The 21,335-nt window shown below is 55.2% G+C and overlaps 1 protein-coding gene across 1 annotated transcript; it reads right to left on the bottom strand.

Annotated features, from left to right (window-relative positions):
- Positions 1–14,620: 14,620 nt before the first annotated feature.
- Positions 14,621–18,578, bottom strand: MSX1 (msh homeobox 1). The gene is made up of 2 exons (XM_032855224.1): positions 17,892–18,578; positions 14,621–15,587 (listed from the first exon to the last, which is right to left on the bottom strand). The coding sequence occupies exons 1-2, from the start codon at positions 18,358–18,360 to the stop codon at positions 15,145–15,147; spliced, it is 912 nt and encodes a 303-aa protein (XP_032711115.1). The 5' UTR covers positions 18,361–18,578; the 3' UTR covers positions 14,621–15,144.
- Positions 18,579–21,335: the final 2,757 nt, after the last annotated feature.

The following is a 21,335-nucleotide window of genomic DNA, read 5'->3' as shown; positions in this document are numbered from 1 at the left end:
TCCATATGCCTCTTCTCCCAGGATTTCCCCTCTGTTTTTCCCACTGTGGCTGAGGTGGGATGAGGGTGGGAGGGCAGGAAACAACAGGAGCCTCAGGCTTTCTAGCTTCTGAGTCCCAGGGGTCTGATAGGAGTGACGGATGGCTTATGGGGGCCTATGTTCCTATCACTATTCCAACCATGTTACCTCCATCAAGTCATAGAATCCTCTAATGGTTCTAGGAGGCACGGATTGTTATAACACCATTACACAGATGGGAAGACTGATAAGACCTAGAGAGGCAACAAATGTGCCCAAGGTCACACAGCCAGTGAGTGAAGGGTCAGCATTTGAACCTCAGCTTTCTGGCTCCAGAGAATGGCATCCCCACTCACCACCTGCTCAGGAAACCCTGTCACCTTGAGCCTGTCCCTTCTTTGATCTTGGGGTATCTTACCTCTGCTTGGGAGGGGTAAGTAGCAAGATATGAGTGGGAGCTGGCAGACCCACATGGAAATGATGGTCTTTTCCTCCTTTACCATTTTCCCCCTGTCTGGGTTCCCAGACCTGCCAGGGCCAGCCATCAGATCAGAGGTTACTGGTTGTCCATGCCCATCTTCCTGTTTCCAGGACACCCAGATCCCCTGGGGCCTCCTCTGAGAAAAGGACAGCAATAAGGACAGGAACCAAGAGCTCAGCATTCAAGGGTGCCCAGTTTGCTGTCCAGCTGCTCCACTGGGACCTGTGGGGCCTGGAGCCAGCCACAGAATTCAGAGCCTTGGGCTTCTACTGTGTATGAGGTGGGGCAATTCTTCATTTAACTGATAAATATTGAAGCCCTACTGTGTGCTGAGCACTTTCTGGGTGCTGGGGATCCAGTGGGGAACTACAGTTACTGCCCTCCTGACGTTAGGCATCAAGTGAGGAAGAAACAGAATATATAAACATATAAGCACGTCTTCTGTCATCAGATAGTGATTTCTATGAAGAGAAAGAACACCAGGTTAAGAGTGAGCCAAAAGTGCTATCTCTGACAAGAGGAATGGGAACAGCTTCTCTGAGAGACCAGAGCAGAAACATGAGAGAGAGAGAAAGAGAGAGAGAGGCATGTAAATACCCAGGGGAAAAATCATTCTAGGCAAGGGCAAGTGCAAAGGCCCTGAGGCACAGGTGAGTGTGCTGTGCTTGTGACATAGCCAGAAGGTTGGAGGAGATACCATGGCATGAGTGGTCAGGAAAGTCACAGGGCGCAGGGGAGTCAAGTCATGTAGGGCCTTATGGGCTGGAATAAGGGCTCTGCATTTTATTGTGAATGAGATTGGAAGCCATTGAGGGGTTCACACCTGGGGAGTTAAGTGTTTCAACTTAAGTGTCCAATAGATCCCTCCAAGCAGCAAGCAAGAGGGTCTTAAAAACCATAGGGGGAACCAAGAAAACACTTGGCTGGGGGCAAGCATATGGAGCCCGGTCTCCAGAGTCAGACAGACTTGGGAAAGCGTCCCAGCCACTACATTTAAAACTCATGTGACCGCAAAGTAATTCCTTCACTTTCTCGGGCCTCTGTTTTCCCATCTATAAAACGGGTCATCGAGAAGATTCAATGAAATAGCACAGCAAAGCACAGTGTACAACACACAGCACATTGTCCCAGACAACACTGCTAGGGAGGTCACTTTGCACACAGGACCTCAAGGGGCCCTCGCAAAAGCCTGGTGAGATGGACACCCAGAGACGAAATGGCACATACTCGTTCAAGGAAATGAGTACTCGGAGAGAAAAGTTGGCTGCCCAAGGCCACCTGGTCCGGAAGTGGCAGAAGTGAGACAGGAATCCAGGCCCTTGGCACTGCTGCTTCCTGACCATGTGAAGCTGGTGAGGAGAGCGTCCTTGTGGAGCCTCAGATGATGCATTCCAGCACACGTGAAACGGAGTTTGTGGTGGTATGCAGCATGAAGGAGCCGATGCGTCCAAGGGAACAGCCAGGGACTGGAATATGGAGAAGCTGCTTATCTTCACTGAGCTCAGCCCCAGTACCTCCAAAGGACAGAAAGGAACTTGGGACAATGCAACAAGAAGACTCAGCCCAATGAGAAGAAGGCGTCACCTGGAACATGGTAGAAAGAGTCCTGGACTTGAACCCTGGGCCTGAGATTGCACCCTCTGCGGCAGCTCCACTCCCGCTGTGTCTGCCTTCAATCCCCTCCTCTCAGAGCTGGGCCTCCCCTTCCAGCCAAAGACGGATCATAACATCTCCACATGCAGCAGTGATCTTATGTTAAGGGGGATTATTAACTAGCATAATGTATGTTACCTATTAAAATGATTATTTCTCATGTATTTGTGTCATATTCAATTAGTGTCTGTCTCCCCCTAGAATCTAGGCTCCACTAGGACACAGGTTCAGTCTTTTTCCCTCCTCACAAGTACATTCCCAGTGCTGGCCCAGTTCCTGGTATATACTGGGTGCTCAATAAACACTTGTAAAATGAGTTAAGAGTTCCTGGTGCATTATGGGTATGATAAATGCTAAATAAGTGAGTGGACAGAGAGGTGAGTGGATTCACTGTTTCACAAGGTAGTGAACATCCCATTCCTGGAAATGTACAAGGAAGCAGAGAAGCAGAGATTGGCTACATTCATTCATTCATTCATTCAACAATCATCATTGTTCATCCACAATGTGTCAGCACCCATGGTATGCACTGGAGTCAGTGTTGAACATCCCAGTGAGGCAACCAGACAAGAAAAGAACGGATAATGTCTGGGGGTGACAGGTACTAGGAGAGAAAAGAATATAAAGCAGAGAGTTACAGAGGCACACAGCCATCTCTTAAGAGGTATGAAAAAGAGGGGCGCCTGGGTGGCTCAGTTGTTAAGCATCTGCCTTCAGCTCAGGTCATGATCTCAGGGTCCTGGGATCGAGCCCCACATCGGGCTCCTTGCTTAGCGGGAAGCCTGCTTCTCCCTCTCCCTGCTGCTCCCCCTGCTTGTACTCTCCTCTATCAAATAAATAAAATCTTAAAAAAAAAAAGAAGTATGAAAAAGAGATGTTCAGATGATTCTCTTCAAGGAGCAGAGAAGAGGCTTAGGCTGGAGGATTCCAGAATCCCTTCCAGGAATACGCCTTGTTCCCTCCATGGCTTCAGAAGGAAAACTGGTGAGGGAGTCCCTTCACGGTGGATTCCTAAAGCAAGAGGTCTTGGACTGAGTTGGACCAAGTGACCTGAGTAGCCTGACCTCACTCTGTTTCACCTCCCTGTGTGACACCAAGACTGCCACCGACTCTCTCTGGTCCTCAGTTTCCTCCTCCTCCTCTCAAGATGTGCACCTACGACTGGGGGTCCGTGTGCCTGACTAGCTCTCTGATTCTGAGCATGGAACTCCCAGAGTTCCAGAGAGTTCCCTGGGGAGGGGTGGGGGAGGGCGGGGAACGACACATCATCCCTGGACCGGGCAGCAGTGCCTGTTGGCACGCTGCCAAGAGTCCCTCCTCGTAAAGCTGAGGTTCATGGGGAAAGAGGCGTCCGGTTTTATGAAGACTTGTTTATTAGCTGAGAGGTTACTCTTACCTGTGCCCAGACCCCTGGAGTTTCAGCTCTGCTGACCGGGTCAGCGGCACACGAGCCTCCAGAAAGAACTACCCAGAAGCCATCTAGTAGTTGGGGGCAGGACCAGCGACATCATTTATAAGGCCTGGTGCCGAATGAAAACACATAGCTCCCAGTTCAAAAAGCAAGGTGTTGTTGGGGGAAGCGCTGTTAAAGGTACTCATGTATAAAATTTTTCCTTCCCTTGTACCCTTACTCTTGATCCTACCTGGACTTTCCTATTGCTACTTAATGTCGCTCCCCCTTGTGCCCTCACAGGCATCCTGGCAAGTGAAGGGAGACACTCACAGGCACCTGAGGGCCCCAAACTGTGACCTGGCATTCAAGCACACAGTCCATCCAGCGGCCGGGACCCTCCTTGGCCAGTCACCAGATCTCAACAGTGGTGGAAAGTTCAAGTTAGGAACCTCCTCTTCCTTTGGACCCACTGCCCCAACCCATCTCAGATAGTGATCCCTGGGGGTACTGAAACCTCTGTACTGGGATTTACTAGGCACCTGGATGATGGGTGGGCAGGAGGCTAACCACCCACAATTTGCTCACCCAACATTTGCTTTACCTCTAAATGCCATAGGGGTGTGCACACAGCACTGACTCATTAGGGAGCCAGGAAGCGTGTAGCCAAGAACTGTCCCATGGAGGCAGCTGGTGACAGGTCCAAGCCCCCAGAGCACTAGACGTTATTCATAAAACAGAAATTCAAAGCCAAACTTCCTAAGAGCTTCAAGGTGGCACCTGCAGCATTAGACCCCAAGCTTAGGCCCTTCTGAGAGTGGGTCCCTGTGTGACTGTCCTGGTCACTGGCCCATGAAGCCAACCCAAGGAAACTGAAATGGGCCCTGCAGCTCACCAGGTGCGGTGGGGGGAAGGGCTTCATCTAGTAAACTCTTTCAAAGATGCTCTCAATCCCAGTGAACCTAGCCAGTGCTGTGCTGGACCAGCAGCTGGGCACCCTCCCAGAGGGAACCCAGAACTCCAGCAACCTTTGAACCTACCCAGGAGGATCAGATTTTACACAGGAAAATGAAGAACCCCCAAGATCAGTGAGTACCTCCAAATTCTGGATCTTCAGAACCCAATAATCCCCGACCATTTCCAGAGCTTCTAAGAAAGTGATGTTCCTCCATCTGCTCCATGCTCTGCTACTTCCAGCAGGCACTGGAATCTTCCTTGTGACCCATCCCTAAAGACATGTGCCTGCGGGATGCCCGCACAGATCTAAGTATTCTCCCGAAGCCAGTTCATCTGAAATCACATGGGGTGTCTTAGATTTGCCAGGATCTGCCTTCTCACTCCAGGTGGACTCCCTCACCCACTGGGTGATCAGGTCACCCCACGGGGCCACAGTTCCCTCATCTGAAAAATGGGCAGCGAGCATGGCCCTTACAGCTACTCGATGATGAAGATCAGAGATGACTAGAGTCGTGAATCAGTTTAAAAGAGGAGATGTTTTTGATCAAGATAAATCACTTTCTACCAGATCAAGATAAACAACTTTTCTACCAGAAAGCCAGTCACTTTCTGCCACTGAAGGATGGTCACAGCCTCACAGTTCTGCCCAGGTCAATGACTGGGGACCTTTGCACCTGCTGGTCCCTTGGCCTGGAGGTCCTGTATTCAATCTGTCCTCTCTGTCCCTCCCCAGGAAGCACCCCCCACACACCCTCTCATCATGTACCACCTGGTCTGGGAGCCTCCTCTTCCCTTCCAGTCCCAGGCCAGAGGCGTCCAGTCTCATCCTGAGCTGCTCAGGGACAGTCACTTTGTCCTGTCACAGGATCGTGCCCAGGACCTCTCACTCAGCCAGCCGGGCGCAGTAATAATTGGTTAAATGAGCGAGTGTCCCAGGACCTCTACTGGCCACTTTACAACTTTTTAACATAAGAAAGTAAATTAATCAGGGAAGCCTGGGTGACTCAATCAGTTAAGTGTCTGCCTCTGCCTCCCGCTCAGCTTAGGATCCCAGGGTCACGGAATCTGATGAGTCCCGCACAGGCTCCTCGCTGGGAGGGGAGCCTGCTTCTCCCTCTGTCTGCCACGCCCCCTGCTTGTGCGCGCTCCTCTCGCTCGCTCTCTCTCTCTGACAAATAAAATTTTAAAAAAAGGAAGTATATGAATCATATTGGATATAACATAAAAGAGAGGAAAAGGGAAGTCAGTTGGAGGGGCAAAGAAGAGCGAGAAGAAAAAAGCGACCCCTTTGCGGGGTCCTCACGTCCTATCTGCACCTCCCGTCTCCCCCGCCCTGCTGTCGGGGGACCTCCGGAAGTCAGACGCAGGGTCCACCTCCTAGAGGTCACGGCGCAGGGGCAACTCGGTACAGCGGGGGAGCACCCGGGCGCACCTGCCCCAAACCGTCGCCCGCAAACCTGGTAGTATTTACTGGGCCGGGAATTTCCTGACCCAGTCGCGCAGATTCGCTGCGCCCAACACCCGCCCAGGGCTACGGCTTTACCACCGGGAGGAGCATTAGATCTGTGCGCCTGAAGGCCCAGCCTCTCCAGGGAGTTTCGGGAGGAGCGGAAGCGCTCAGGAAGGCTCCCGGGGCGCCTCCTTGCGTCCCACCGGAGTCACCGCGCGGTGACGGTTCTAGCTCAACCCCCATCTCTTGAATCTCTTCCCCGAGACCCCTGAGCAGGTGGGAAAACTGGCGAACCCGGTCAGGAATCCAGGGTCCTGAGGGTTCACCCAGAAGCTGCTGGGTGACGGTGAGTGTGTTGCTTGACATCTCTGGACCACAACTGACTCGTCTGTGAGAGGGAGTAAAGAGAATAGTTTCCTTTTAAGGCCATGCAGTGAATCAAGTGAGAGTACGAGTGTGGGATGCCTGGCACAGAAGCTCAGACTAAACGGTCACTCAGGAGATGAGGACCTCGCTTCCCCTCCCAAACCCTACTAGGCCCTTGCATAAAAAACAAAAAACCTGTGGAACCAGAGCCTGCCTTCAGAGAGCTCTCAGGAGGAGAGGACATGGACAGATGAACTCACTGCAAAAATGAAAGCCCATCCAAACTCTGCCCCACAGTGGAGGCCCTGGGTCTCTGCAGAGTTGAGAGCCAAGCCGCAGAGTCTAGAATCTAAAAGACAAGAAACATCGTTGGGGTCCGGAGCTGCTTCTCAGCTTACCCTCACACCTTCTGTGGTGTGGGAGGGAGGTCTGTCACAGAAGAGAAGAGGCCAAGGAAAAAGCTTCTCTCTGGCCCCGGCAGGCCACCATCACTGTTCCTGTAACTGGGGGCATGTCTCCTACTCAGCCCCCACTGTCTTCCTTAAAGCCCCACAGAGTTGCTGAAAACCAAAGCCGACCCTGTAGGGCTCCTGTTCTAAACCCATCAAAGGCCAGTTCCAGGCCCACTGGCTGTTCCCACCTCAGAGCCTTTGCACTTGCTGGTCCCTCTACAGGTAGAGTCTTCTTTTGGCTCTTTGGAACTCTCAGCTCCTCCTCCCCCATTGGATCCCTGCCCCCACTGCTCCTCTGAAGAGGGGTCCACTCTGACTACCTCCGCTGTGCTCCTGGTCCTCATCCTGTTATTTTCTCCCTTGCAATCACTCGCTCCACCTGAAGTTCATACTTACTTGTTAGTGTGTGGGTCTTGTTCAATTGTCAATGAATGAAGTAATGAAGGAACACTGGACTAAAATCAGGGATGCAGACTCTGCACAGACTTTCTGCATGACCTTGGCCAAATCCCGCTATCCCTTCAAGCCTCAGTTTTCTCATCTGTAAATGAGTACATGAGCCCACTGGTGACAATGGCATATCTGTAAAATGGCATCCAGCCTGGTTTCTTCACTCCCTCCTGGGTTTAGGGATTCGAGAAACACCAGAACAAGGTCAACTGTTAGATCTTGACCATGGTGGGAGGGGATTCTGCCAAGTGCTGCTGCCTACAGTAAATGCTTCCAGGTCCCCTCCTGGGCATGTGGATGAATTTCTGCATTCACCCCTCTGGAGACAGCAGCCAAGATCAGTGGACACAGATCTGGTCTTAGACTCCTGTGTGATCTTTGGCAAGTCACTCACTCACTCTGTGCCTTGATTTCCTCACTGGTCACGTGAGTTAATGAGAGTACCTGAGTCACAGAGAGAGGATTAAAGGAAGAATCTCTTTTAATTTTGAGTCCTCAGTGGCCCAGTCTTCCTTTCTTCTTTGGACTAGAACACACCTCCGCTTCAGCCCCACCCATCCCTCCAGCTTCAGACCCAGCCCCCAACGGCCACACCGCCCCTCCCCACTCCCGCCCCCTCCCTCTCAGGATCAACCTCCTGACTTCCAAATGGCTGGGGCTGCCTGGGGAGCCACCGGGAAAGAGCACGCTCATGGCCATCCTGCCCCTATGCCCTGTGCTCTGGAGGTCTCAGGGCACGGTCCTGGTGGGATCAGCTCCAACTTGCCTTCACCAGCCTGGGAGTGACTCCATTCCTCGGACCAGGAAACCAGAGCTCAGAAAGGCTAAGTGGCAGGGCTCAGCAAAGTCTGGGTCGGAAGCTCTTCTCCAGCTCTCATTCTCTGTGCAATCTTGCTTGAGTCGCTCATCTCCCTGTGCCTCTGTTTCCTCGCCTGTGAAGTGGGGATACAATGGTGCATGCATGCCTATAGTGGGGATGTGTTGGAATAATCCCCATGGACCACTTGGAGAGGTTCAGGAGCAGGCAAGGGCCCAGCACATGTCAGCTGCCGTCACATTATAGCAGCAACAAGTCTACAGTACTGGGAAACTGACTGGCATAACAGACCGCTTGCCTTAAACATTAGCTTCCAGTTGGTGCGGCCCTGACAGTAGCTGTTTCTCTGGTAGAGGAGCCCCAGCTGCCACAGGGGAATTGAAAGGCGTCATCAGAGAGAAAATGGGGTATCTTTTAACAATAACATCCCCAAGCCCGAGTCCAGCCTATCCTCCGGGAAGTTCATCTGAGTGGAGACAAAGAGCAGGACTCTGCGAGGATGGCCAGAAGGTCCCTGGAGGGGGAGACAGAGAATTGGCCCGGTGCAGGGGAGACTCTGAGGTTGCCGGGACCGCACGCTGGCCACCGCACCAGACAGCAACACCGCAAGCGCGGCTCCCGGTGCCCACCTGCGAGTGTGTCCAGAGCCAGGAGTGCGGCTCGCGGAGATTCACAGACACACCACAGCCCTGCATGTCTGTCAAAACCGCTTTCCGCGGGTGGGTTAGGGGCCAGTGACCATGGTCCCCAAGCTGCCGGCTGCAATCCAGCTTCCCTGCGGCGCAGCCTGGAGCCAGTCTCCTGGCCTGTAAAATGGGCAGCAAAAGCCGCCACGTGGGACTGCTGCTCCCCCCACCACAGAGTCTCAGGTCCCGGGGCATCCCCTCCGTTGGCCCCCAGGAAGGCCTGAAGTAAGAACAGGCTTTGAATTCACATTAACCACCTCTAAAAATCTGTCTTTATTGCATCCCGTCGCGGTGCTCTAGGCCCTTATGAGCCAGGCATTAGGGACATATTCCAAAGCCTTGGAGAGGCGCAGCGACTTGCTAGAGACCCCACTCAGACAGGCAGAATCTGATTCCAGCCCTCATGTTTGAGGCGTGGGCTGATTGTCTTTTGGAGTCCCCAGAAAGGTACACACACACACGCGCGCGCGCGCGCCTTTGAAATTCGTCTCTTTTAAGTACTCATGATCCATGTTTAATTCTATAAATGCCAAGCATCTCACAGAGCATTTCATGTTATACCCATAATAATAGGAAGAGATTGTTACCATGATTCTACACTTTATATATGGGGAAAGTGAGACTCAGGGAGGTTAAGTAACTTGCTCAAGGTCACACAGCTAATAAATGCCCAAACCAGGATTCTTAAGACCAGATGGTCTGGCTGCAGGCTGGCGATCCATCACTGTCTTAACCCTGGTGTAGCTAGCTGCTTCTCAAAGCACCGCCTTCTCAGTGGGGGAGCGGGGTGCAGTGGAGGGGGGAGTGCTGGGTGACTGGATGGACATTTCCAGATCTTGAGCCTGAGTTCAGCCCAGCCAGAGCAGGCGTGGGATCTGATTCCCTGGAAGGCATTCTAAGACTCTGCAGAAGCAGGAGAAGGCGGGGTGCAGAAGGGGGTGGGAGTGGAGGGAACATTTTCCCAGAGGAGGAGCCCCAGAGGAGAAAGGAAAGCTGGTCACCACAGGGCTCAGGCAAGGGAACTCCCAGCATTCCCTCAGGCGGTTCTAACAGCCTTCCAAGTAAAAGCTCTGATCTAAAGATTGACTCCATGCACCCAGCGGAGACTCCTCCCTGGGTCCTCCACATGGTGTACCTCCAGCCAGGCACCCACTGTGCTCTGAGCTGTGCTTTTTGCTCCTGTGTCAAGCTCATCACCCAGTCTGAGTAGCTTCAAAGGGCTTTGGTAGGCCTTTCTTTGGTAGTCCCTTCTTGTGGCTGGATGTCCAGAATTTCTGGAGGTTGATCCCACCTCCCCTTCAGTGTCTGTCTCTGGGTCTCCCCCACCAAGATTATGTGTGTCTCCCAGTGTCACTAGGCTCTGGGTGGCAGAACTTCAGTAGGGACATTGAAGCGTGCGGGCTTAACAATGTATGTTTGCCTCTGTAAGCTGGAGCTGTGTGTTTATCAGGATGTGTGTGTTCATTGTGGGTTTTGGGTGTGTGCTGGCTTGCGCGTGTTAGCTTTGTGTTCAGAGTGTGCAGCATATGTTGATTTTGTGTGGTTGGGTGTCTGTTGGTTGTACGCGTATGTGTCACATTGCATTTGTTTGAGAGGTGTTGTCTGGGTGTGAATTTATTTGTTGGCTACGTGTGTATGTGCTGGGTGTGTGTGTGCGCGCTCGCTGGTTGTAGGTGTGTTGGGTGCGTCTTGGTTGAACATGGGTTGCATTGTTGTGTTAGATGTGTGTGTGTCGCCGTGTATGTTGGTGTGTTGTTATGCGTTATGCGACGATGATGACGATGACGACGAGGACGATGAGGACGCGCTAACGTAACAGCTCTGTGTCGGAGGGAGCCTGCTCCCGCGTCCTGCTCCTGGGCGGCGAAGAGCAGGGGCTGTAGGCCCGCGGGGCCGCGGGAGGGCGCTGTGCAGGAAGCAGGCCTGTGCGATGAGAGGGTCCTCCCAGGCTTGGAGCAGGGGTGCTTCGCGAGGCCGGAGTGGAAGCTGTCGAGTGGAGAGAAAGGAAATCCGAGAGTCTGGAGTGGGGACTGCGGGGGCTCGGGAGAATGGACACTTGGTGGTCGTGGGTAGGGGGGCAGTGAAGGTGTTTCCCAGAAGCGGCCGGAGTCGGGGCTGGGGGAGTGTCCCGGCGGTGCCGCGGTGCGAGCGGCTAGGAGGGCGGGGACGGAGCCGGGGAGGCCGCACGGCCCCGGGGGCCCGGCCAGGCCGGCGCCAGCCGCCAAGTTGAAAGGCGGCCGCAGCCTCTCCTCGCTGTTTCCCACTGCACCCCCGAGGGCTCCAGGCGGGGCGCAGGCCGGGCTCACCTCCGGGCCGCGGGTCACTAGGGGGGGCATCGTTCGGTACGGGACCCCTCCAGCCTCACGGCCCGTAGGATTCTCACTTGAGGTCCCCCGCCTCCGGAGTAATTGTCTCCACTGGGCCTCCCGCGCGACCTGGGCCCTCAACCCCGGGGTCAACCGGCGGAGAAACGAGCCCTGACACAAGGCGCTCTGGGCGGGAGCTCTCCAGCCCCACCCAGGCCTCGCAGATCGGCGACCGCCCGGGACCCCTCGGATCTGCGCGGAACGAGAGCGCCCCAGGGCCCCTGCCGCGAAGTACTCTCTCCTACCCGGGCTTCCAATCCTTGGACCTTGGGGCTTTTCGGTCCAGCCTGCGTGGTCAGAAACCTGAGTTTGCAGGTTAAGCCTTTGCTTCCTCCCCAACAAAACGAAAATGCCGTCACAGACAGCTTGTAGGGCAGATGAGATGTCCGTTTTCCCGAAGAGACGGGCCTTGCGCATGGTCAGAGCACGAAGGAGTTAAATTCGTGGAGCTAGGGCTGGGCTCCCCGAGGCCGGTTTTCCAGCGATAGGCCCGCTTCGTGGATCTTTTCTAAAACCTAAGAGTAGTTCAGGCACTAGGTGACCCTCAACAAGAGAGGACTGGGCAGTGGGGGAAAGCCTAGAAAGCGGCGTGGAATCTATGTTCGAATCCCGCTTTCCCCCTCATGGGCTGTGTGACTCTGGGAAATCACGTAACCTCTCTGGACCAATATACTCTCTTGTTTAAAAAAAAAAAAAAAATCCCACAAGGTTCTTGGGAGGCGCGGGGGAGGCGGCTTGCGCAGGAATTCCTCTGGGCGCCATAGGTGGTGACTCGTAGTGAATGATCCGGGGTTTTCTGCCGAAGGAGGAAGCTGATCTGTAAAGGACCAGGCCTGGGAACCCTCTTCCCACTCTGCCCTCGCTTGATAAACAAGCAACTGAGTTCGAAGGACTGGGCTGAGGGAGAAGCGGTGCCGACCCCCGCCGCCATTTCCCGCCAGACCTGGCTGAATCTGGCCCAGGGTCTTCAGCCCACACCAGTGCGCCGCTCCGATCTAACCAACATTTATTGGGCACCTTCTGTGTACACGCTGTATTGAAAAAGGGAATTCGAAAACAAAAGCGGGGGAAATTAAGAGCTAGGCAAAAAGAAACAAAAATCGGGAAAGTAGGGGACACGGGAGTGGAAGGAAACCCGGACCCAAGCCGGCAACGCGGGCGGAGGCGAGCGAGGAGGCCCGTGCGAGCGGGGGTCCCCGGCGGGCGACCTCCTCCACCCAGCAGAGGTGCTTCGTGGGGGAAGGGGGCGCGCCCGCCTCGCCTGCAGCTACCGCCTCTCTGGAGCCGCGGCGCGTCTGCAGAGCGCGAGCCTTGCTCATTACTGCAATTATGTTGCTCTAAGTTTGCCTCAAACCTAAATTGCCAAACTTCGAGGAGCCAGGAGGCCGGGGAGTCCGAGCCAGAGGAGACACCTGATCCTGCCCCCACCATTCCCCTACCCGCACTAGAGTAAAAGACTCCAGGGCTGCGGACGCACCGTGAACTGGGAAAAATCAGATCCACCACTATTCTCTGGGCGCCCTCTCCCGCGGGGATTCGTTGACACTTCCCCAAAATCCCGGGAGCAGGGAAGCCGTCCCAGGCCCATTTCGCGGATGAGAAAACTGAGGAACAGAGAAATAGAATATCTTCCCTACCCAAAGTCACGCAGTCAGTAACCAGCAGAGCTGGGATGAACCACGTCGGTTTGTCTGACTTCAATACCATCCCCAGAACAGAAGATTCACCAGGGGTGTTCCAGAGAAGAACCCGAAAAATCTGTAGGAGTCAGTGTCCTGCGCTCTGTCACTCTTGGGTTGCTTAGTTTGTAGAGAGGACACAACTCCTTTCTGTTGTGAAAGCAGCGATGTACCTCAGCCTTCAAAAGTCTTTAAAGGACTACGTGAGTGTGAGACCTTTTTAGGTCTAACTCCTCTCTCCTGGGGAGGAAGAGGCCCAGAATCGGGTTCTGGCCGCGCTTATGGGAACCCAGGAGTCTGTATGGAGCGGCGAACTGCACTCTACCGCAAGCTTGCTTTCTTTTCTTAAGGAGAAGGAGTTGTGCAATTTTGGGACTTCAGCCCCAGACTCCGGGACGGAGCGTTTGCCAGAGCTATCGAAATTGGAGGATGGGAGACCCAGGGTACCCTGGAACTTGCCCCGTACCAGCTCAGAGTCCGCTCGGAGCGTCTGCACGCAGTTCTGTGCTCTCTTGGAATTCCTAGGCAGAGCTCCGGCCCCTGGGGCTAGAAACCGCTCTATGTGCCCCAGACTCGGTTTCCACCCTGCACCGCGGCCTCTAGCTGTGGAGACGTCCACCCTTCCCAAGTCCAACGCCGGGTATTTGGAGTTCTAACAACCCTTGGCCTGCTGGCTTCCAGGGTTAACGGCTCGCTGCAAAAGCTACCTGTCCTGCGTGGAGTTTTGAGGCACCGGGGAATGCGGGACTGAAGCAGGGCCAGGGGAGGGAAGGGCATGCAGATCTGGTGAGAATTAAGCAAAGGTCCCTAACTCAAAAGGGAACAGAGCGGTGCCTGGAACATAGTAGGCTCTGTTTACTAGGAGGTCATTTTCTGCCATCAACATCCTTGCAGAATTCCCCCCAGAAGGCTAAACTTGGCGGCCATTCAAATATATTCTCCTGGAAGCCTGAATTTAACCTACTGTATAAAAGAAAAGCTGAGTTTGTGAGCATTTGGAGGCAGGGGCTCACATAAAGGACACGCCAAGGTGGGAAGTGTACTGTCTCCTTGGGTTTTCAGTAAAGTGTTTTGGTTTGGGGGGTCGTAATAGGGAGTGTGAAGGCGTTCACATTCTGGCAGCTCAAAATTAGATCCACAAACCAGGTCTACACCAGCCCAGTGAGTTAGAGAAGCAAAGCAATGGCCTCCACCCCCCACCTGGCCTCCTGTGGGAAAAACAGGTTTGCAGGGGTGGGAATTGTCTGGATTAGCTGTCTACAGTCATCAAACCATTTGGGTGATTCTCTTTGTTTTCATAGACAGGTTAAAAGGGAAGAAAAAAGAAAGAGTCGGTTATGGGTCGCCTGAGCAAGTGTCGATTTCAGCTTAAAGTGAATTGGAAAATTGAGCCTAATTATCCTAGGTAATTGCTTCAATTCTCCACTTGACTTTGCTAACGCAGATCTGTCCTGCGTGTTCAGAAAGACACCCCCCACCCATCCCTGAATATCCTGTTGTCACCTTTGAAAGGTGCTAGTGTAAAACTACCATCGAGCTGAAAAGCAATTGTATATGTGAACAGAAGGCAAGAAGTAAAATTCAAATAAAAGCCTAAATGAATGAGGAGATTGTTTCTTGTAGCTTAAAATTAATTTATTTAACAAATATAGCTATAATATAAATGATAATAAAATTTCAAATATACAGTATATTACACACAATCCCTTCCAAAGGGATTCTTGAGAGTCACACAAATGTACTGTTAAATAGAACAGGAGTTTTAAATTTTATTTTACAGTTTTTTCTGGTACTGGTGAGAGAGGTCCCTTCAACCTACCTTGGCAACGCATCTGTGTCACCCGCCCTCCCCCCCACCCCCACCGAAGCAGACGTTTTGCAGTTGAAGTTCTCTGAAGTTTTCCGATGGAAGGACCGGGTTTCCATCTCCCCTAACATGCTCTTCTCTTTTTCTCCAACTGTTCTTATTTTCTAAAATCTTCACACGAGAGTTTCTCTGTGCCTCTCCTGCCTGGTGTCAGGATAGGACGCAGCCACCCAGTGCCAATCCAAACACTAACTCTGCTGGGGACCGCTGGGAAGTCTACACCTCTCTAACCCCAGTTTCTCCATCTGTAACACAAAGGGTAGATCTAGATTCTAGAAGAGTGTTAAGGGCCTCTTCCAGCCTCTTTGGGGAAGGGGAGCAGACATTGGAGAGTGAACGCGCGAGGAGCAGCCGAGAATAAACCGATAAACCGGAGCAGCGTGAGGGGTTCAAGGGGAAGGAGCCGGGCGGTGCCGAACAAGGGAGCTCCTTGGGGGATGGCTCCTGCCGCTCGAAGGAGCCCGGGGCTGAAGGAATCAGCTGGGACCGCAGAGAGGCGACCCTGGGACCCTCTATGTAAGGTGGTACATGCTGTAACCCACGTGGGCTGTGTAGAGTCCCACGGGGGCCACCGGCAGCGCGGCGCGCTGGAAGGGGCCCGAGGCACCGTAGAGTGAGGCGCCCGCCGCGGCCGCTACCGCCGCGGGGCCGCCGAGCGGGAAGGAGAGGCCAAAGGCAGCCGGTGGCAGCATGGGCTTGGCGGCCATCTTCAGCTTTTCCAGCTCTGCCTCCTGCAGTCTCTTGGCTTTGGCGCGGCGGTTCTGGAACCAGATCTTCACCTGCGTCTCGGTGAGGCTGAGCGAGCTGGAGAACTCCGCGCGCTCGGCGATGGACAGGTACTGCTTCTGGCGGAACTTGCGCTCAAGCGCCAGCAGCTGCGCGGTGGTGAAGGGAGTCCTCGGCTTGCGGTTGGTCTTGTGCTTGCGCAGGGTGCAGGCCGGGGGGCTCAGCCGCCCTAGGGGGCCGAGAAAAAGGCAGGGCGTTAAGAGAACGGCGCGGGAGTGTAATCCGCCCACCGAGTAGCAACAGTAGTCAATAATACCAGCTACTCATTTTCGTGGAGCACCTCGGGGCGAGGCACTGGGAGAGACACTTGGAAAAGGTTTTCTTCAGTTGCCGCACCCCGCGGGGTAGACGTTCCTGTCTACTTCTCGAGAATGAGGAAATAATGATTCCAGGTGAAACAGCCGCAGTTTCAAGGCCCAAACTTAACTGGGAAGAGGTGGAACGTCTTAATGCTAGGCGGCTTCCCCAGAAGGCCTTCCTCAGCGGGCTTCCTCCCACCCACGCCTGTGTTGGCACGGTAGATGTTAATATGGCCGATGGAACTTTAGGCCCTGCGCCCACCCCGAGATCACATCTCGTTTCATGAATTGGCTAAACATGTATCTGTGCCCACCAAGTGTTCTGCGCTAGGCTAGGCGGTGGTGCGGCATCCAACCCAGAACTCGGAACTCCACTCTCTCCCTTGGAACCGCATGTTCCTACAAAGTTCTAAGGGCCGTCCCTGGGTACCCGGAGGGGGAGCAAAGCCTGCTGTCAGACGGTCAGGGAGGTGGCACCGGGGCCATTTCTCAAATATGGTGCCAGTGGGGGTGGGAGGGGACTTCTAATTGTCTCCATTGTCTCCTGAGTCTCTCCCACCCCCAGCGCCTTGGCCCTCTCCACACACACAATTGGGAGTGGGTGGGCGAGGGGACTGTAATCACTTGTCCGGACCCGTGTCTCCCATCGCAGAGATCAAAGGTGCCAGGCTTTTTCTTATGGCTCCCAAATGTACCTCAAGGATGGGCGGTGAGCGAGCACCCCGACAGAGGGCTCCCGCAGGTCTGAGACTGAGTCCTCTGGGCCAATCAACCCCTGCCACACTGCGCAGCAGAGGCCAGATAAAACGGAGAACAAATTATTTCCAGGACAACAGGGATTGCAACGACTTTGGGGTCTGGGCAGGGGCCCTAACCGAATTCCCAAGTCCTGGAGAGGCAGCTTTCCCTATCCAGCACCCTCCCTTGGGAAAAATGAATTGAAGTCGAGAATGTTTCACCATGCGGGTTTTGCCTAAGCATGCATTTTGTTGTTGTTGTTGTTGTTGTTGTTGTTTTAAATAATGATCCTTTGGACTCACAGACCACCAGGATATGAGTCAAATGAAACCTCGTGCTAACATTCCCCCTTCTTCCCTGCTCCAGGCCATGAGAGTCCGGGAAGCAGTTGGCCCCCGACTCGCTTTCCGCCGGGCCACCGGAGGGGCGGGCGCCGAGGATAACGTCACTCCCTTCGGTAGGGACAGCACAGCCCGGGGCCACCTTCTCCAGCCATTAGGCCCAGGGAGGGGCTGGCCTTTCAAAGACGTTTAATCCCCTGATAAAAATCATTCCTCAGCATCACGCCATTGAATTCGGGTTGCTATTATGCTGCGCAAAATAATCGGAGGAAACGAGGAAAACTTGGGAATTTCCCGTGCTCCTGAAATATCTCCGAGCGTGTTTGCTCGGACAGAGAAGCCGGGGGGCCATGAGGCCTTGGAACGACCCCGAACGCGCCTTTGACGGTTGGAGTCCGCTACAGTGGCCCAGTCCGCGAGGTTTGGGAGCTTCCCACCGCAATGGAGGGGGCACCTCCCACTAATTGACTTGGTGCCCCGCCCCCTCCACTGGAACCTGAGCGCCCCCTCCCACTAAATGATCCATCCACCAGGAGCACTAAGTATCTTCCTGAAACTTGAAGGGGGAAGGGGAAATTTGCAAGAGGTTAAGAACCTCAGGGCAAAGAGATACTTTATTGCGGGGCGCGAGGGCAGTCTTCTACTGCGAGAAAGTGAAACTCTGAGCGTCGGGAAGATGTCCGTACTACTTGGACCCACCCGTAGGGATAACGGCAAAGTAACAGGGTTTGGGGGCAGTTAGGGAATTGGGGACTCCTGGGGTCCTTTGATGGGGGCAGGAGGAGAGGGTGCCCAGAAACCTTGTCCTACAAGTTAATTCCCATCCGCAGCGTCCCCTGGCCAAGGCGGAGAGCCCTCGAAAGTGGACCGAGAGCTGGGTTTCAGCCAGGTATCCAGCCTTTTAGCTGATGGAGTGGGGAGAGGAGTAAACCCTTTCTCCCAGCCAACCGATCTGCAGCACCAGCTCCAGGTACCCAGCTGCAGGTACGCAGCCGCTGGAGACAAGCAGGCGCCAGCGCGCGGCCTAGCGCCCGCGGTTCCCGCACCGCCCGCCCTCGGCCCTCTCCCCCGCCGCCTGGGCTCCCCGCTACTTACTGGCTGGGGGCGGGGAGAAGCGGGGGTTCTGCATCCACGGGGTCCTCTCGGGCTTCTCGGGGCTCTCGGCTTTGACCAGCGCATCTTCTGGCAGCTTGAGAAGTCCTCCCACCGAGAAGTGGCCCAGTGGCCGCGGCGAAGACGGCGCGTCCGGGGCTCCCAGCGACCCGGGCCGGGCGCCCAGGGGCTGCGCAGAGCCGCCCACAGCCTGTGCGCCCTCGGAGGCCGCCAGGGCGCTCTCCTTGGCCCCGGGCTTCCTGTGGTCGGCCATGAGCGCCTCCACGCTGAAGGGCAGGAGTGAAGGGGATACTTTGGGCTTGGCCCCCTCCTCGTCTGCGCCCATGGCGGACGCCGTGGCCGCCGTGGCGCTGGGGACCTGGCCCCCGCCTCCCCCCGCCGGCTTGCCGAAGGCGGAGTCCTCCACTTTGACACCGAGTGGCAAAGAAGTCATGTCAGCAGCCGGGGCCATGCAGAGCCGGGCCCCCCTTCCAGCCGCAGCACGGCCCAGCCGCCGGGCATGGGCTTCGGGCGGGCTGGGAGCGCGGCCGGCCTTTGGGAGCGCCCGGGGCCCTGGCCGGGCGGGCCCTCGCGCGCGCGCCTCCCGCCCCTCCCCAGAAGGCCAGCTCCGGCGCTCGGGGCCTGGTTCCTCGCAGGCGCCGCGGCGCAGGCCGAGCTCCCGGGCGCACTCGCCGGCTCCGGGTCGGGCCGCAGCTCCCCAGAGAACTTGTTAATAAGGCGAGGCTAGCGCGGCGGCGGCCAATCAGCACTCGAGGGGGCGGGCCCGGCGCGAGCCATTGGACAACGCTTCTGCGGACTGGCCCCGAGGCGCACTGGGCCGCGGGGCGCGCGGGACAGGGCCTGGCCCCCGGAGGGCAAAGCAGGGGAGGGGGCGCGGGAGAAACTTTCTTCCGCGCTGCAGCCTGGGCCGCCTGTCTCTTTCCGGGTCCCCGTCGTTCCCTATTTTTCTGTGTTCCTGGGGATTTTTCTGCCCACCCCTCTCTCCCACACCTCCCCTTTTTCTCTACTCCTTCCCTGTTTCTCTCCACCAAGGCTTCTTCAACCTTCCTCTTCAGTTAGCCGCTGGGTGTGTTTCTCTGTGCCCATCCGCTACCTGCTTCCCCTCTTCTCTACCACGATCATTTGAGATGAGTCATTTCATGAGTACTTCTTTTATAGTTGAAAAAATCCGCATGGTTATTTACTCTACTAGAAAGACGGCTTGTTCGTTTCTTTTTCTTAAACGCATTTATTTTCTTCCTGTTTCCATCTTTCAGATTTTACCTCTGAGTAGAAGTGGGCCTTTGTCTCTTTCTAAGCGCTGGACTGAAGTTTGCCTAAAGAAGCCACGCTCCCGTGGAGCTGTGGAAGCTAAGGATAAGAATACATAATATTATCCCGGGTCGGTAATCGATTTTCATTCATGTGTACTTTTCCCCGCTGTGAACTTCCCCGGGAGGATTACAACACCTATACCCGCGACCAGCTGGGGGAAGGAGCCGCCGGGTCCTTTTGATATAGAACTTATTGAAATAAAACAAGCAGAAACGTCAACAAAACACTGGTCTGGCCTTAACGTGACCTCAGCGCGTCCGCGGAAACAAAAACACATCCCTGTCTCTGGGTCCAGGATGGCACAAGGGTGGGGAGGCACATTTGTGGGAGGGGGCCGGGGTGGGGGCGGAACGAGGATGGTTCCTGGGAAGGATCCTTGGTAGCTAGGCTTGAGAACTTTTATTTTGCCAGTTTCGGAGGTAACGTGATTTTTTTTTTTCCCCTGCTGGGGAAAAAAAAAAAATGGAGGAAAAGGAGTTGGAAGTGTGGGAGACTTAAGATCTATGCAAAGTCGGGTCAGGGCTCAGCAGTTTTCTGCGCCTCCTCTTTATGGCCTCTTATCCCGGGGCCCAGGCCGGCGGCTCCCGGGGAGCCAGCGGCGGTGATTGGCGGCTCATCGGGACCGGCCATTGATGACTGCGGGGTTCTAATCTCCAGGAAACACAAGGGGCTGCCGCGGCCATTTAGGGGTAATTATCCGAGCGCGGAGGGACAGCGAATTCCCTCGCCTTTTAACTGGGCCCAATAAAAGCTGTAGATTAGGGGCGTCCAGATTAAGGAAAATGAATTGCTAGAGCGGGAACTTTATTACCCTGACGGCGTCTGGGGTCTGGCGGGAGGGGTCGGGCTGCGGACGCCAGGGTGATCGGCAGCCTCACATCTGTCCATAAGCTCCGGAGATATGTGCAGGCCTTGGGGCGGGTTCAGGAATACTCGCATCTGTGACATTTACGTTTCCAGATTTCTTACTCACCCGGGACTGCAACACAAGCATGGGGCAGGGTTTGGGGCTTCTAGCTGGCGCATCGGGCCCAGCTGGAGGTGCGGAGCATCCACGAGGCCTATCTTAAACTCACCGTACCCCGGGGAGGGGGGCGCGCCGGACGAATAGAGAGTCCTTCCACCGGGCAGTGAAACCGAAGACCTGGAGGGACGCCTGAGGGTGCAAGGATAGGGGATCGTAAGATCCATTTTAGGGTCGACCGAACGGAAGCTGAGCAAGACTGTAGGCCGAACCCGCTGCTAGCAGGCCAGCGGGGACAGCGAACTTCCACTGCCTGCATTTTTAATTTTTCTGTAGCTGAAACAACACCCTGCGGCCCAGCCGGAATCTCTGGACTGGGGCTCTAGCGGGAGAGGAAATCAAGGGCCCTTGGCTTTCTAGGTTATCGTGTCAAAAGCGAGCCGTGTGTCTTTCTGACCCGGGCTTGCTTTGTTCCACCGTCGTCTCCCATCTCAAAATGTTTGACTCTCAGATCACTGTGAGAACCCGATATAACTAAGAACTTCCTCCGTGGGAAAATACGCATCAGTAAAAACCACTTCAGGGGCTCTTACCCACTTGGAGTCCCCCAGCTAAGAACCCCTGCTTTGGGACAGAGCAGGGGCTCGAACCCCGAGAGTGCAGCGGCGCGGCGCAGAGGGGTCTCAGGGCTGTCTCCCGGAGTCGGCGGCGCAGCGAGACCCAGCGCAGGGCCGGGGGCCGGCCAGCCGGGCGGCGGGAGAAGGGCCGCATCGCTAATTGCGGGGATAAACAATCTGTCACGATCCCTCAGCGCGCCTAATAGGCAGACGAGGATGTTGTTTTTAGGCGCCAGCGGCGGCCGGATCAAAGGCAGCAGCCGGCGCAGGGGCCCTTGAAGTCGCGCCCCCGCCTTCTGGGAGCAGACCGCCTGCGCCCGCAGCCCCCCGGCGCTGCCGCCCGCCGGTAGGCATCCCAAGCCAGTCCTGAACCCCATGGTATCTTTTTAGGTTCGGTCTGGGTTCGCGTCTGCTTTCGCCGGGCGCGGCGGGTTGGCCGGCTGCATGCGTTGAAAGGCGAGAAGAGTGGGTCTGAAGAAGGAAAGGGGTTCAGAAGAGACTCCACGTGGAGTCAGCGCTCAGAAAAGCGCG

Source organism: Lontra canadensis, unplaced genomic scaffold (genome assembly GCF_010015895.1).
Source record: "Lontra canadensis isolate GAN:19392208 unplaced genomic scaffold, GSC_riverotter_1.0 scaffold1, whole genome shotgun sequence".
Taxonomy (NCBI): domain Eukaryota; kingdom Metazoa; phylum Chordata; class Mammalia; order Carnivora; family Mustelidae; genus Lontra; species Lontra canadensis.
Note: the sequence above shows the minus strand (reverse complement) of the source record. Positions and strands in the feature narration are given on the sequence as shown.